At 37.6% G+C, this 17,340-nt stretch overlaps 1 protein-coding gene across 2 annotated transcripts; it reads right to left on the bottom strand.

Moving 5' to 3' along the window:
* Positions 1 to 1,111: 1,111 nt before the first annotated feature.
* LOC145212635 (transcription elongation factor SPT5-like) lies at positions 1,112 to 16,233 on the bottom strand. Of its 2 annotated transcripts, XM_080080823.1 has the most exons (25): positions 16,011 to 16,233; positions 15,393 to 15,564; positions 14,945 to 15,010; positions 14,693 to 14,707; positions 13,855 to 13,921; positions 13,716 to 13,790; positions 13,220 to 13,425; positions 12,550 to 12,764; positions 12,052 to 12,212; positions 11,598 to 11,703; positions 11,156 to 11,231; positions 9,962 to 10,119; positions 9,495 to 9,588; positions 8,869 to 9,028; positions 8,416 to 8,485; positions 7,921 to 8,046; positions 7,375 to 7,500; positions 6,885 to 7,029; positions 6,407 to 6,545; positions 6,129 to 6,262; positions 5,492 to 5,809; positions 4,926 to 5,044; positions 2,696 to 2,938; positions 2,175 to 2,270; positions 1,112 to 1,443 (listed from the first exon to the last, which is right to left on the bottom strand). In XM_080080823.1, the coding sequence occupies exons 1-25, from the start codon at positions 16,113 to 16,115 to the stop codon at positions 1,261 to 1,263; spliced, it is 3,375 nt and encodes a 1,124-aa protein (XP_079936949.1). In that variant the 5' UTR covers positions 16,116 to 16,233; the 3' UTR covers positions 1,112 to 1,260. The 2 variants fall into 2 exon arrangements, with proteins under 2 accessions (XP_079936949.1, XP_079936950.1); XM_080080824.1 differs by lacking the exon at positions 14,693 to 14,707.
* Positions 16,234 to 17,340: the final 1,107 nt, after the last annotated feature.

Raw genomic sequence — 17,340 nt, 5'->3', positions numbered from 1 at the left:
ACCGGTTCTTTGATCTCATAAATTTCGTGAAATGGTTTCATAGAACCGGTGCGAACCAGCCGAATCCCACCACTAGTTACAACATTTAATACTTCAACCAACCAAACCTGCTTTATAACTGAATGTATTTTTCCTAATGTGTTGAAGTTAAATTATCCTAGAACTTCAACCTCCTTTGATTCGGTTTTGCCAAAACATCCCTGTTAACAACACATATATTTCTGCTCTAAAACAAATCTCCGTCTTGCTGCACCAAACTAGTCGAAGTGTTGAGTGATAACAAATTGTTGACTCAGCAAACTGGGTGACTTGCATTTCTTCTTTCTACGGTCGGTCAGCACTTTTCAACCTCGAGCAAAGCCGACAACTCGTCTGTGTTTGATTTTCCCTCAATGCTGCCAGAAGTAACACGACCACACAACCACGAGTACAACATGTTACTTACAATGTTCGCCCTGTATCTGTTGCAAAGGTGGGCAAACTTATTCGGGCATTAGACCGGTTTAGACCAGGTTCTATTTTGCGGAACGACTTGTTGGCCGAGTGGTTAGCGCAACCGTGATCACAAGGTCATGTCGCTTGTTTCCCTGAGCAAGAAACTTAAGCGGCATTGCTCCAACCCAGTGGTTAACAATGAGTTGAACTCAATTGAATTCACCAACCGCCCAAAAACGAAAAAATGATCAGCGGACTTGCAATAAAAACAGGCAGCTCGACGGCGGATTCATTGTGAGCATAACGCATTTAGGCGTTGCCCGCCCACCGACGACAAAAATGAAACAAACGAACGACAAACTCTCAGTGAAATGGTCAGGGTCATAGATGTTTCGCGTCTTCAGTCAGTTAACGTGACAACGTAGAAGGTATTACGTTGTTTTGTCGCCATAACATGCAATGATTCTTTTCTGCTTAGTTGCCCAAGTGTTTATTTGAAAGCTGTTTGTGTCGTATCAGTTGCTGCTGAGTTTGGAAAAAATGTACAGTTGTGCAGTCACAATCGGCCTTATCTTATCATAGAATACGACAGTTCAAATTGCTTCGTGGATTCAAACTACATAGGGAGTAGTTTTCTGAATTGTGAGTTGGCGAAACCTGACAAACCACAAAGTACCACGCTTGGCAATTTTATTTCCACAACAACAAATTTTCGTGTTACAATTTATCCTCACGAACATAATGTGGCAGCTTTTAAGCAAAATGTTTCAAAAAATTTCCATCAACTAAATCCCACTGATCCTCATCAATTCTCGCATCCTTGGATCAATCTTCCTCGTCAAATCCCTCCTCTTCCGCATCATCCTGATCCCCGGCTATCTTCCCGAGGAATCGGAGTTGGAGGATTTTCAATTGATGATCTTGCTCCATCCGAACGATGCCATCCTTTCCATCAATACTGATGAGGACTCCTGTGCTCTCACGATCTTCACCCATGATCACTTTCACCTGGAAAAATTCGTTGTTATGCGGAAATATATTCATGCTTCAATAAACAATATAAACCAGTGTTTCTAAAACATTTTTTGTTATGTCCCATTAAACATTGCACAAAATGCTGCTTTCAAAAACTAGTTTGTGTGTAACTGTTAATTGCACGGTGACAACTTTTCGTTTTGCTTAATCTCGAACACACTTGTGCAGTGGTCGGCAAACTTTTATTATCGCAGCCCTAAAACAGTTTTCAGTAACACCTTGAGGCCCACACAGCTCTTAACTCCGAAACGTCATTAAGAATGTGCACAAATAAGGGCGTTACTGTTAGCGCTAATCAAACTTGCCACAAAAGTGATGACTTGTTTATGAAATATTGCAATCTCAACGAGTGATTTTTATTTTTTCCTGTAAAGCAGTAAAGCTGGCCGATCTCTCGTCACCAGCTGCACTGATGAGACCTTATAGGTCGAAACAGTGTGCACTGTCTGCAGCTTATCATTTATTGGCTCATATGCTTTTACATTAAAATATCATAATGATTTTTTTTTTTTATTTTAACGAGTGATTTTTATTTTTTTCCCTTTAATTATAAATACATCGAGCAAATACATGATAAGCTGCAGACAGTGCACACTGCATAGCTGGCCGATCTCTTGTCACCAGCTGCACTGATGAGACATTATAGGTCGAAACAGTGTGCACTGTCTACAGCTTTCCTCACAAACATGCTGTGACAAACTCACCTTATCCTTCTTGCCGGGAATCACAGGTTCTAGGTTGTTTCCAGGAATGCTCACTGTCCGTTTGATCTCATCGATGTAAACGTTGCACAGACCGCCCTGGAATATAACATGAGGATTTAAACTTTGTTCTGCTACCACGGATAAACTGGATGAGGGGAATGAATCTTTCGAGCACCGCGTGCAAGTTTACTTGTGACGTCAAAATGGGACATCGCATGTCTTACCATTTTAAAAATAAAGTATACTTTGAAATGCAACCAACCCAACAGTAGCATTTTTCTCGGTGATTCTCTACATCAACATAGTTTTAACGTTAGTTTGAACAAGTTATAACTAGTTTTCAGTAATTACAAAGCATATATATGTGAGTGTGTTTGTTGCGTTTTAGTTTTATTACATCATAACAATCTGCCAAGGGTAATGTAGCTGTGAAAATTTATTAAATAAGCGTGAAATGCAATGCTGAAAAATACTGAATAAATTCGTGACGTGGATCCTGTAGTCGTGGACAAAGATCTTACCGTGATGGTCCGGATGACGCCAATCTTTCCAGCAGTTGTTTTGTCCTCATAACTCTGCTTGACACGAACCACGATATCTGATGATTGCCATTCAGTGCTCATCCCGTGGTCGAACAGTGAACTCACTGACCCCGGGGTGCCGTAACTACCCATGGGCGAAGGGGTAATCCCCCCGCCAGGTGTAAGAGGGCTTGTGTAATCCAGGGGGCTCGGTGTGGGGTGGAAACTGGGTGATGGGGTTGGCTAGAAAAAAGGGGATTTTCGTTATTTATTTCTTCTTATTCATACAAGCACTGGAAAAACAACGTATGGAACTAAAAGAAACTAGAAGGGTGGCTTTCTGATATACTTCCATTTTATATATTCTATACGATATTTACCAATTTACTATACACATCATTTGATCTACACATATGATTGTTTTTGTAAACAAAAACTAATGGGTCCCCACACGCGTGTTTGTGCGGATTTACGGTAAACAAATGTTGCGGTGACTTTTAGATTTTTAAGGAAACATTTTTAGAAAGCATTAACCCAACAATAAACATTTTTTGTTCGCATTCTTTTTGCACTGTTATTGTCATTTAATTACAAAAACATTAAAAAAGAACGAAACAAATACTTTAATTTCTCTTGCTTTGACCCAGATATTGTCGTCCAAGGTCGGGTTTTAAACACATATTTTTCTAGAAAGCTGTAACAGTTGTGTTACAGACACTTTAAATTAAAAAGCAATTTGCTACAAGTGTACACATAACAATTCGTTTTTCATTTAACTTTGTTTCGCAAAACCATTGACCTGTAGTAACCTCTCAGGGTGCAACGACTGTTTGACCTATTGACACCGTTAACAATAGCACGCCGTCCTTACTGTTCAACAACACCGTTTGACCTAATTTATACATGCCTTGAGTGTTGATTCCTAAATTTATTGCCAAAAAAAACGCTACGTTATGACGAAAGAAAGTTCTGAACTGTGTTTGTAATACCTACTAGTTGACCTTAAGTAACCCGTGGTCATGCGGCGGCCGACCTGACAACGAGCATTTAAAAAAAAAAACATTTATCTTGCAAAAATGTCAAGTTTATTTTTTCAACTTTATTTTGATTAACAAGTTTTGCTTGACATATACGAAACCGACGCACGCTTATTAGGTTTAAATCACGTCATAGGTGTGAAACCTTTGCCAAAACTGAAAATGTGAGTGATAACTTAATAAAACGAAATAGCATTGCTGTGCAAAACAGCTGATTTCTGATCACCAAAACGACGTCTCGTAAAACGTCTGTCCGACGTCAAGCTGAGCCCTCCTGCTATCGTAAACCAGTGAGTTACTCTCTTGGGACTTCTGCCTACAGTGTCTTTCTTGACCAAACGAGCGTTAGACATATTTACGTTTCGGGGGCCTGTGGGTGAACCGCTGGGTAATTTGGGGTCAAACTTCTGGAGGATCAAGTTTGGATTAATAACTAACATATGTCCAAATTTGAATAAATCTGAAGCACTCTTTCTTTACCAAACGAGCGTTACAAACCAGCGTTAAAAATTTTACGTTTCGGGGGCCTGTGGGTGAACCCTTGGGTCATTCATGGTCAAACTTCAGGAGGATCAAATTTTGGTTAATAACTAACATCTGACAAAATTTAAACAAATTTGAAGCACTCTTTCTTGACCAAACGCATATAACAAACCATGTTTTAAAAATTTTGCATTTTGGGGGCCTGTGGGTGAACCGCCGGGTCAATCGGGGTCAAACTTCAGGAGGATCAAATTTAGATTAATAACTAACATCTGTGCAAATTTGAATAAATTTGAAGCACTCTTTCTTAACCAAACGCGTCTAACAAGCCAGCGTTAGACAGAAAAAAGAAAAAAAAATACGGACAAAAACAATATGTGTCCCCTTCAGGGAAGGGGACCCATAAATATCACATCACTTTCAATTCTTATGACCTGATGATGACAATAGCACTTGTCGAAAAGTCGTTATGTTTGATACACATATACTGGCTCTGATATTTTTGCTAAATTTATAAACTGTATAATTTCAATGGACAAAAACGCTTTTCATAAATGCTAACACCTAAAAGTCCAAAACAATTTCCAAAATCACAAAAATCCACATTAAATTTACAAATCTCAATCAAAAAATTCAACAAATTACAAATCAATCAATTTTCGGCTCAATGTAACTTTATTTCAAACATCCACATAATATAACCAGCTCACCTGATACGAACCAGGTGATGGAGAAGGTTGGTAGCTTCCAGGTGAGGGTTGTGCGCTCCCTGGTGACGGAGTTGGCTGATAACTACTTCCGTAACCTGAACCCATTGGGCTGGGTGAAGCTGGAACAATACGGGAATAGTTACAAATAACACGAAACAGGAACAGATCAGTTTGTGTGAACGTTTCCAGTAGTTTGCAACATAGCATATCCACGATTTTAACTGATGTTCGAATTTAATTGGTAACTGATATAATTAACATATTTTTTGAAATGATACGCAGACAAGCGATCACGACACACTTGTTGAGAAATCTTAGTACACCAGGCCTATTGAAAGCGTTATACCGAATCAGCCGGTCTCCCAAGTTATTAAATTGTCATGCGTTTAAATCCCACCACAGGCCAGTTTTTTCTGGTCTGTGCCCTGGCTTATGGGAATGCTTGGTGACAGGCTTCGGTCTAACGCTTTCAATGGGCCTGGCGTGCCATGATTTCTATTTAAAGGAATTTGATTTCTTTCTTTTAGTGAAATATTTGAAACAATGTCAAGGTCAAACCCACTCACCATCGTATGAACCCAGTGGTGAAGGTGTCGGCCCCCCGTATGGGGAATAAGTTCTGTCCGACCCATAACCTCCTGGGGTTTGTGGAGCATTACTGTATGGAGCCTGGGGCGATTGCTCTTCTGACTGATAACCTCCTGGGGTCTGTGGGTTGGGTGTTCCTCCGCCGTATGGGGCAGGTGAGGGTGAATCATAATCGAAGTTGTCGGGTCGGGCTGGGGTGTTTGCGTTTGTGGGGTCCCATGCACTTCCACCACGCTGCGGGGTTCGACTCCCGTCGTGTAAGGGGGTCTGTGCCCCGTAATGTGGAGTACGGCTTCCTGAAATAAACAAAATGAGTTTTTAAATTTGTAAAAGTGATACAACTTTACAGAGTAATTCTTCTAAACAGGAAAACCGATACCTTTCCTTTCTAGTTTTCCGTCAAAAACTCTTTCTTTCCATTATATTTCTTAGTTTTGACCAGGGCTTTTCAACGCGAATATAATATATATGTATAGATATTGCAAACCACTAATAAGCCACTATTGTCGGAGTTAAGAAGACTTTAACACCCTTCTATTTAAATTCTATATTTTGTGAATTACTCGGTGGTTGTAGGTTAACAATCACTTTTGGGGATCGAATAATTTAACTTACCTTCTTGAACTGGGGTTTGCGACCCATACATGGGTGTCCTTGACCCCCCTCCGTACATGGGGGTTTGGGAGCCGTACATAGGGGTTCTCCCGTAAGTAGAAGTGCGACCCCCTGCACCGGGCCGGCGTTGATCCCTGGAAGAAAACATGAAACGTTGCGATTCTATTCAACTGGGTTGCTTCATAAAAATCTTGTTACATCAATTTGTATTAGACATTAGGCACAGACTAGAAAAATCTAGCTACAACGACTTAATATAGCGCAATGTTCAGACTTACGTAGTTTGTAGTCTGCTTCTATCCACATTGATAGTTTGGCAAGTTGCGTGGAGTTCCACACGAGCTGTTGATTCCGTTGCGTCTTTAACAACTCCGATGTGACCTTTATACGGACCTTGTCGGACTCTGACTGTTTGACCTGCAACAAAGATCCAAACGTTGTAAGTACAAATCCTACCACCAACCAACAAATATATGGAAACAACTTTCTGTCTTGATAACGGTCTTGAAATAAGTTAATAAAAACCTATTATTGTGCTAAAGGATGTTTTTCGCCACACAAGTTAACTTGGTTTAGTCTAAAATTATATTAGCGGTGTCAATTTTACTTAATTTCGCCATATTATCCAAAATCTTGCAACACACAAAATTGTTGTCTGCTGTATGTTATCACTCAGTTGGTGTTTCTAAGTTGAACTTGATTTTTGGTGTGTTACGGCCCCAAACATCAACAAAACCTTTACAACATGTAACTTACCGATAATCCCGGTGTCACGCTGACCGCGACCTCTACCCCCGCCTCCTCCGCCGCCTCCCTGCCGCTGATTGGAGCCCGAATCCTGGCGGGCTGGGCTTCCGATCCTCGGGCTCATCGGGGCAAACACACCCGCTCCTCCGCTTGGCTGTAGATGAAGAAAATCAAATAAAATTCAACTATTGCAGCTGTGGGTTGTTGAAATCGTGCGAATGTTACTTTGAAGAAAAACTGGTAATTTCTCACAATAAGCAGTAATTGTGCATGTCGTGGTTCTCAGTTAAAAATTCACGTTAGCTTTAAATTTATAAAAGCCATTAAGTCATTCCTCATTAAGATTTTGAGCGTTACAAGCGTTCAGTTTTACCGATGTGACGTTTTTACACTTGCTAGCAGTTACTGGTGCAGTTTCTGATGAATCTTAAGGACGATGGGCTTGGTATATTTTCATGCAAAAACTCTTTTTTCTGTTTTTTAACATTTTTCTTCTCACCCGTGATCCTCCCGCCAATGTGACTTGTCTGGTTCTGACCACGAAAGTTCCACCGTTGTCGATCACCTTCCTGCTTTGGAGAAACGCAAATCCGCGATACAAGTGTTTCACTTCACCCTCCTGTCCCTGTAGGAAGTGGGAAACATCCCGTTAATATCTGGAACAAGTTGCATGCCAGGGTGGGCCGAGCGAACCCGCGGTACCAAACACCGCAATTTTGATGGTCGGTACCGGAATCTGCTGCATAGCACTCTCAGGTGGAGCAAAGAGATGAATTATTTATTTATCAGCCAAAGAGGGGTAGGGTTGGGTAGCAAGTTTTTATTTATTTATTTTACATTAGAAACTAAAGTTTAAAGACAGTTTTATTGATTTTTAAAGATAATACCTAACCCCAACGCAAATAGCTCTAACCGTCAGTATTATCAGACGAGTTACTTTAAACAAATGTTACTTCGTTCCAAAGGTTGAAATCGGGAACAATACAGAGAACTGAATAACACTACGATAATCTATTATTACGTCACAATCATAAGACATGCTCACCACGTGCGGTCCGTCAATCACTTTCACAATATCCCGGCATTGAATGTTATTCTGTTCTGCATCCAGTGCCATAGCAAACCTCGTGTCTTTCCGACGCGTGACTGCTTGGTGTTTCAAGTGCAGCACCTAGTGGCAGAACACACATATTTTACAAGAAAGCTTCACATGATGAAATTTCTATTTAAAAAGGCCCATTTTCTTACAACTTCCACCAGTATACAAAAAAATAATAGAAATAATACAAAAACTTCACCACCGAACATAAACTGATGAATTATTTCACTAAATTTACAAAACTACCAGGAGGGGGCGCTATTGCCCATTTTAAAAATTCTTGATTGATTGAATTTCGTTTGCGAAATGATTCCAAGTTATGCTGTGTAATGATACAACAAATATTTCTCTTGAGGACATTATTAACTTGCTGATATACTATCCATGTAGTAAATTTCCTGCACGTTATTCTTAATTCAACAAAATTTCAAGCAGCCATACCTTGCCGTGCATGGAAAGCACCTGGAAATATTCCTTCTCCAAACGAACGATCACTCCAACAGTTTGGTTGCTGCAAAACAAAATCAGATTGTGCTCAATTGACCTGTTGAATTCTGGTTTGCTACAACAAAAAACTGGTGGAGATCTTGTTAATAAAATCATTAGATAGAATTTGCTGAAGGGTTTCATGAATTAGGTATTTCACTTAAACCACTACATGGGCCATGATATCAAACACAAATCATCGGATAGCCAATGTATTGTCACCAGCTGCACTGACGAGACCTTACAAGTCTGTATAAACATAAATGTTCCACAAATTTTTTCTTACATCATCACAAATCTATGAACTTTTTCAATGATATTTGAACAGCGCAGAATATTTTGGTTGTGATACAGATGACAGTTTTATGGATATTCGCTGCTCGAGAAATAAACAGATTTGAAACTTACTCAATAAGAACCAGATCACCAAATTGGAATTTTCCAACCGAGTCAACTCCAGAACTGACGTCAGCGCAGAGTTGCAAGTCACGTGGTAAGACTTTGAGTTCGTGCATTGTGAGGTCAGAGAATAGAACAACCATCTTCGGTTCAACGCGCACAATTAAACCTGAAGAAAATGTCGAAACAATACAAATAATCAGTAAAGTGTGTTCTTATGTTCATCAGTGAGTTGGAGTTTTTTTTTCATTTTTATAATTCTTGGACAAGAAAACCGGTCGCCATGTCAACAACAATTTCCAACTTATTGACCAGTATCAGTTAAGATGGACATAAATTCATAACTGGGATCAGCCCTGAAGCGTCGAGCGATCAGGGCATACTCATATATACATCATAGTACACTAGGCCAATTAAAGGCGTCACATAAAACTAGCCCGTCACGACGCATTCCCATATGACTAAGCACAGTCTAAAAAAATCTAGTCAGGAGTCTTCCCGGGACTCTCGCTCTACCAACTAAGCTACACAGGCTCAGTGGAGAACCCGTCGAAAGTCGAATCACAAGCACCGTTGCCTGCCTCATTTGACAACTTGTCACTCATGAAACCCAGCCAACACAACTTGTAACTTACCAGTATCTCCTTCATATCGACCAGCAATTACTTTCACATGATCTCCCATCTTGAAATGTTTGCGAAGCTCCGAAGCAAGAAACTCAAGTGGGTCCTGAAAAAAAAGAAAAGATTGAGATGATGTTACATTCGAGAGATGATTCGGAAACTTTTATAACAGATTTTCACTGTAGATCATTTTATAGGAGCTGAATTTTTGATGAAATCAAGTTTTAACTTTGGAAAGATCCAACAAAACTCTTACTAATAAATGGCAAGGTGGTTGACCTACAAAGTAATTATATATGGAAGAAAAGGACCACAAATATTGGATTGCCACATTTCTCACAAGACAAAATACACCAATAACAATAATAGTATGTTTTATGTTTCAGGGTTGGATCTTATGTGTGTGGGTTGTGCCAAAAAGTATTTGGGCATCTAAACTTTAAAAAAATCACTCTGATATTGTGAAGCAAGTCCCTTACATGAAGCTCTTCGTGTTTGGGCATCATCATAACTTTGTTCCCACTGACACTCATAACTTTTCCTTGCAAGTTGATAAGTTCACCTTCTGCCACTTCAACGTTGTCACCGGGAGCAAATCGACTGCTCCTGTCAGATTTCGACGAACTATCCGCTACCACTGGAAACAATCAATCAAATATCATAAACAAAACAGAATGCTGAAAGGTAAATTTTTTTCTGGAATCAGCTTAGGGAGATGTCACCACCATAGTTTCTAAATGTCACAATTATCTGTAAATGTTTTCAATATTAAGTTTAAGGCATATTTTGCCAAAAAAGTTTGGAGATTACAACCATGACTTGACACAGCAACATTCAACAGTGTTCAACTTAATTCTAGAGATGCGCCGAGCCGAGCCAGAACCCGAGTACTTGGTACCGAGCATCGCTGTTTTTGATGCTCGATGCTCGGCCAAGCAGTTGCACAAATTGACCCCAGCATAACATTTGCATAGCATGAAATTGGGAATGTTGTGATGTCACAATGCATTGAGCGTACTTGACCGAGCACCAATCATTAACATGTGATGTTCGGTACTCGACTAAACATAACAATCACAGTTTTAGACCACTTTTAGTTAATTCACTGTAAACCAAAATATTAGCGAAAAGGTTTGCCTAAAAAATAGCAATATCTCTGATTCCTTGAGCAACATAATAAGTAGATCAGTGTTTCCCAACGTTGGGTCGCCTGAACATTCTGTTGGGTCGCTTGCTTTAGTGACAATAAGAACTACTACTTTTTGATTTCGCCTTGTAGTGTTATTTTTATATATTTCACAAGGCTTTAAACTGTTGCCCAACAATAATTTCATCACAACTTGTCGTGATAATGGTTAAAACTGTTTGTGACATCATAAAGCGATGTGTTAGCTCACAGATAAGCGTTGTCTGGCTAATAATTCTTCGATTCAGCCTAAGTCCTGGTTAAATGGAAATGTTTGGTCGAAAACAACAACACTATTTGTTCGTTAAAAGGTTATTGATTTGCTAAACTTGCGTAGTAATTTTTAAAATGCTTTCCGAATTTACAGACAATAATTCAACTAAAATAGCATGTCCATGGGTCACGAGAAACCACTAAACAAAATTTTGGTAAGTATTTGGGTCGCGTCAAAAAAAGGATGGGAACCACTGAAGTAGATTATCCTTACATTCAATATCAAGTCCTTCAGGTTGCTCTTCAAACTTTTCCAACTCCGACAGCGTGGGTTTTATTCCATCCACGCACTAAATCATAAAAACAAGTTTGTAACCAGGCAAAACTGGGTGTGCAAAAACATAGGTGATATAGAATCAAGTAATTAATGTGGTTTCTTGGGTTTGAATAAAGTTAATGCTAAGAACTGTAAACACAGGAAAACCAGCTACAATACAACACATAATTAAGCACTGGACATTTAAAACTGAAGTTAAGAAACTGTAAAACTCTTTGTGTTTCAAAATTGTTATGCATTATTACTTGTACAACTTATAATCTTTAAGAAGCTTTTGAAAGTTTTAAAATCAAATAATTTAACATTAAAACATTATAGGGGCATTGTTTTCTCTATGCATTTGGATAGTGTTGGAAATTTGACCAGTTTTTTTGCTTACAATTGAGTTGAGTGTGAATTGTTTGTGTAAAAATCCTTTTCTGCTGTATCTTTGCCCCTCAAACACAAGATAATCTGAATCTGTCGTCACCTCTCCTCCAATTGCCCTAAACACAAATTAGGAGGTTGATTAAATGACCACAAATTTGTGAAGTTATTCAAGTGGCATGGTGAACATAAATGTTAGATGTCATAAAATCTGCAACTATTTTTAAAATTATCCAACTAAATGGTGTATTTACCACGCAGAACATGAAAACAAACGAAAATGTACACTGAAAAGATCCTTAAAAAAGGGGCAACTTTATATATTTTCTAAGTTGGTCATAGCTACCAACAGCAATAAATGTTTAAGCAAATATTGTACCTCATAAAAGACTTTTAAAAAAAGTCTGGCAGTTCACTATTTTGAATGTTCACAGTCACACTTTTACTACTGCAAATACTTTAGTTACCTTATTGCGTCAACATCGAACAACTTCTGCGGTGGACGTTTGTAGAGACGACGTTTTTCTTTATCTTGACTGTCTCGATTCACACCACGCGGCCGAGAGTAATCAATCCTCGGGATCAGTTTCAGATGAACATAATTCTGACTTTGTTCGATATATTCAATCTGAAAAACGTAAAGCTCATCCCAGATAAAGTGAAACATACACTGATCATCGCAACTGACAATGATTTGCGCAATGTACAGAGTTTTTTTTCTTGTTTTGTGAACAACATATTCTTTTCCACTTATGCTAAACCACAACTTGGATTCAGTATACAACAGAGATGAATGACAAAACTATTTATTTTTTTAATCGGACCACATTTATCACTATAAAACCCACTGACAACAAAATGATATATTATGTCCAACTTGTGTAATGAATGTTGGGCTACACTGTGCAAAAACCAAGTTGTATTTTAGCACCACTTTATTAAGCTAGTTCCCATATCAAACATACCTGAGCCAAATCATCCTTGAAAACACCTTTTTTCAATCGAACCCACATTTTCGATCGCAAACTTGTCCGGTCAAATTCCTTCAGTACTTTAAATACGTCTGGCATCTCTTTGGTGGGAACCATCTTTTGCGTCCAGTAACCAAGTCTCAAATTGCTAACGCCTTCGATCGCTTGTTTAACGTGGGTTTGTTTCATCGCCTCAATATAAATATATCCTGCAACAAAACATAAATATTAGTGTTCCTACTTTTCTGCATTTATTAGTTGGTTTTCCTCTGTCCACAGTAAGAGGTTGATAACTGACAAAAATTCTGCATGTTATTGCCAAGTACCCAGAATGTTAAAAACGCACCAACCTTACCCTTCAATGCGCGTCCCTGCCACATAGCTTATAATAAACGCATTTACAAACCCCACCATCTGGGGTCTCTACTTTGTCGTGCCTTATAAAATCCCTACATTGCGCAGCTATCTCTAGCTTGATGAATATTTTACTGATAGTTGACATGTTACTATGATTGTTTCACCAAGCGAAATAAACTCAACTGAATTGTTGAGAAAATGTTTGAATTATATACGTAATATTCAGGACAACATTATGGATCTGATTACTACAACCAGGAATGGCATTTTTGCGCTGCAATTTGACGAACTTTCGGCTTAAACTGACCTTTAAGCCCTTCTGGAGCTGAAACAGACTTGATCTGCAGAGGTTGTTCTTCGTATTGCATCGTGATAAACTTCCTCATCAGTAACATCACTGTCGCTTTCTCCTCTCCATGTTTACACTTTACCGTCCACAAGTTTGGGTCTTTCACGTCAGGAAGAAGTTGCTGTTGGCTGATGTCGTCTGAAACCTCGTTGTCTATTCCATAACTGGAATGAAAACAGTTATTGTCAGTTTGAATTTCACAAACATCTAAACAAAATCTTTTTCAGTGAAAAAAATGGGTTTGCAATTTAAACAACATTTCCCAATTAAGACTAAAAAATTCTTTGTCATAGTAGTACACTTTATTGTTATGTTAGGCTGTTTTGTTTCTTACTGACAATGATATTCATTAAGTGAAACACCTTCAAAACACCACACTTCACATGTGATCAAACTTCTGCTGGGCATGATAAAAAAACAACTCAGTCGCACAAGTTTTAAGACACAAACCCACCCAGCTCCTGACGCAGAAGAATTAGTTGCATATTTTCTCATGTAATATTCCCCGAGTACTTCTTCCTGTTCCGTGCTGAGAAATAAAAACAATTTAATGTCAACTGTTTGCATTTGGAACAACATTGTGATTGGTTTACTTGATGAGGTTTTGAAGACGACGAACTCCGGCTCTCTCATCTTCCAAGACATGTTCAGCAATTGATGCTAAAAATATGGGAAACATATTCAGCATTGTTTGTAACTGGCAGTGTGTTGATAGTAAATCTTAATGTGGGAATAAATGCTAAAATTTGATTCGTTTAGAACACAACATTACAAATTATTTGCTAAAATCAGTTACTGGGCCACTCAATATATTTTGCATGAATCACAGCAAACTGAAGATTCAGTTTAATACCAAATTCAATTCACCAATTTTTCTTTATGCAATGTGCTATTAACCTTTAAATTTGTTCCCTTAATGTGCTATTAACTGGTTTGCTTTTCATTAATCTATGCAATTAAACAGTGTGTAATGATCTTGACCACTGGTTACAAAAAAATAATCTTGGTACCATGAATTACATTACCAGTGTAAAGGGCTAACATGCAATGAACACCATATTAAGGTATTGAACAATTTTTTCGTGCTTTGCACCACTGTTAACAAGCCTGTAAATCTTAAACCTAATAAACACAACTAATGTGTCCCACCAAACGCAGCATATTATTAACAATTTTAATCATTGCAATTCAATTAAAACTACCAATCACAGATATAGGTTAAACATGCACAAAAATTAAAAAGCGATTATGGTTTTTACATTTTAATACAAAAACCATGACCAAAAAGGAAATTTATTTGGTTAAAAATGAATTTCCTTTTCAAATGTTAGCAACATGCAAATAATGTACAATATTTTTGCCACATGCAGAAAGCATTCTAAGCATGACTACATTTTAATAGCGAACAAAACTTTTCTACAAGCATTTTACCTTCTGTTTCCTCATCTATAAATAAATGTATAATGTTTAGAAAGACATGTACAGAGGCTCCATGGAACAATGAACCACTTTAATAGCAGGTTTTTAGACAATGTGTTTAATTTAAATTTTTGGCACATAACAAACATTTATTGCTCAGCACATAAAACATCGTGAAAAAAACATAGGTTTAGATTTTTTTATGTTCACAAATAACTTTCACTTTATGAAGTTGTGTGAATTGCTATTTAGTTGAAAGTTTACCTCGATCCATTATGTCCTCGGCTCCCTCCTCCCACCCATCGTCATCAGGACTATCATCATCAACATCTGAAAAGAAATTGCACTACTGTCACTCAAGAATCAATTTTTATGTGGAAAATTTTTCTCACAAAACTGTCAACAAATTAAAAAAAGAAATGAAGCAAATATTTTTAAATTTCTACAAAACAACAATAGTTTAAATTACTAACAAGTAAACACTTGCACATTAACCTACTAATTTCTATTTTTTTAACTGGTTATAACATAAAATTGTTTTTTTCTTTCTGCTAATACTAAATATATATGTAGTCAATTGTTTTTTGCTTTAAACTCTGCAAACAAGTTTATTGCCAAAACTGTTGGCTTTCTTCACCAATTCGGTTATTTTTTTGGTTTCATTGTTACAAACTAATCTAAAAGTTCTTGAAGAAAAAGGTTAAGTTTTTACCTGCTTCATCAATGATAAATCCGCTAACTTTTTGTCGTTTTGCTGCTCGATGCGGTTCCTCGAACTCCTCCTCCTCTGATTCTTCTTCATCCTCTTCATGTTTATCATCCAGGTTCTCAGCTTCGTCACTGGGAGGATCAGATCCCGGCTCCCCATCACTCGCATCTGCATCCTGAAACAGAAGTTAACATTTGTCCTTTAAAACCTGTTTTACCAAACTTATAATAATTTTTCCCAACAACCTAATATTGCAAGACTAGTTTTACAAATACAAGTTAAAAGTGAACATTTCTATTGTTTTTTGCTAAATAACTAGTATGCTAAAAACCTGGTGTGTATTTTAAAATGTATTTGTTCTTGCAAATTACACATTTTAAGAAGAACAGTTAAAACTCAAAGCAAATGGACAAAAATATGCAATTAAGTTCTCCAATCTAGTTTTAAAATGTAAAAACAATAAAGCACTGTTATCAAATGCACTTTACGCAATTCTGCAAAGCTTTTTAGCCTTTATTTTGATTTCCTTTTCAACTGTTTAAGTAGAAAATACACTAGCAATCATTTGTATAAACGCTACAGGTATTTTGGGTTGAAACAAAGTTACAAATTAGAACTTACATCAACCTCCTCGGCTTCGCTGTCGGCTTCAAAATCGTGTTTTCGATTGTAATCCCCCTCGTCATCATCAGAAAAGTCGCTGCCACTCATTTCACTGTCAGACATGTTTGTTTGTGTTTTATACAATTACAGTAAAATATATTAAACTATCATCTGCATAGATAAATCTCAGTACATTGGGGTGCAAAAAGGAAACGTTTTCGAGTTTTTAAGAAACAATAAGCAAGTGGAATAAAATTTCGGTAGATACTTTAACACCAAAAACTAGCGGCACTGGAGTCCGGTTCACTTTAGGTCAAGAAGGTAACGTCAGGTCAAATGTTTGAAAAAGCTTGTTTTTGAAGTTATTTATGATTTTAAACCTTCACCTGACCCGAATAGCCCTAACCGCAGGCATTTCTACAAGTCTGCAAAAAAAGAAAAACAAAACACAAAAATTAAACGGGATTTGAACCCAAAAATTGTGCGCATGAGGCATTGTTTTTTCCACTACACTACAGCAACAGTCGCATTCCAGTGGTTTAAACAACACTAATAAACTTTCATAAACTATTTGTCATTTGACCTAAAGTGAACCGGACTCCAGTGCCGCTAGTTTTTGGTGTTAAAGTATCTACCTAAAATTTCGCCAGTGGGCATGCTACAATTAAACATCCCATCAGCGTAACGTTTTTGCCGACTACCAATGTTTGTTTTTCTCACGTAAAAATGGACATTAATTGCTTCAAAAAAATATTGGCTGCCTCTTGCTTATTCTAAACTTGTGGAATTGTTAACTCAATCAAAAGGACGCATCTTTTACATCATGTCTTTGTCAGTAGTTCCAGTTAATCGTAATAAACTGTCACTAATCTTTACCAACGACTTGCACCATAGCTTTACACATACGCTAGTTTATCACTAAACCAGAAATTGATTATCACTAAGAAATAGACATAGTAGAAGTTCAACCAGTTACATATTTACCACATCAGAATCAACAATGTTTTCACTGAAAATTGAAATGATGCGCTCGCTAGATGTTGACAGCGAGCTATAACTGGTTTTTCGTTCGTGTGTGATGACAAACGGCTCGCGCAATTCTAAAATCCAGCAGCAAAAAGTTGTATTTTTATTAACAAGTTATTTATCAATATAGTTACATGTTTTGATTTTGTAAGCGTTATAGTGCTTAAGAAACTGTAAAATTTGTTTTCAAATACCAGAAATAAACGAAGACGGACATAATTTGGATGAATGGTGTTTCTGCCACTTATTCTTGCACTTACAAGCATTTTTATTGTATGGTTCGTCAAACAAGTAACATTAACTACTATAAATGCTTATATGT

This window comes from Phallusia mammillata, chromosome 2, assembly GCF_965637545.1.
Source record: "Phallusia mammillata chromosome 2, kaPhaMamm4.hap1.1, whole genome shotgun sequence".
NCBI classification, from domain to species: Eukaryota; Metazoa; Chordata; class Ascidiacea; order Phlebobranchia; family Ascidiidae; genus Phallusia; species Phallusia mammillata.
This window is presented reverse-complemented; position numbering and strand designations above follow the sequence as displayed.

What these genes read in the sequence shown, in the direction of transcription:
- LOC145212635 (XM_080080823.1), bottom strand. Translation starts at nt 16,115, where the DNA reads ATGTCTGACAGTGAAATGAGTGGCAGCGACTTTTCTGATGATGACGAG. An exon ending in CCAAACACGAAGAGCTTCAT is followed by an intron (nt 9,589 to 9,961) that starts GTAAGGGACTTG and finishes CTTTTTTTTCAG; the next exon opens with GACCCACTTGAGTTTCTTGC. An exon ending in GCGTGACACCGGGATTATCG is followed by an intron (nt 6,546 to 6,884) that starts GTAAGTTACATG and finishes TCTTTGTTGCAG; the next exon opens with GTCAAACAGTCAGAGTCCGA.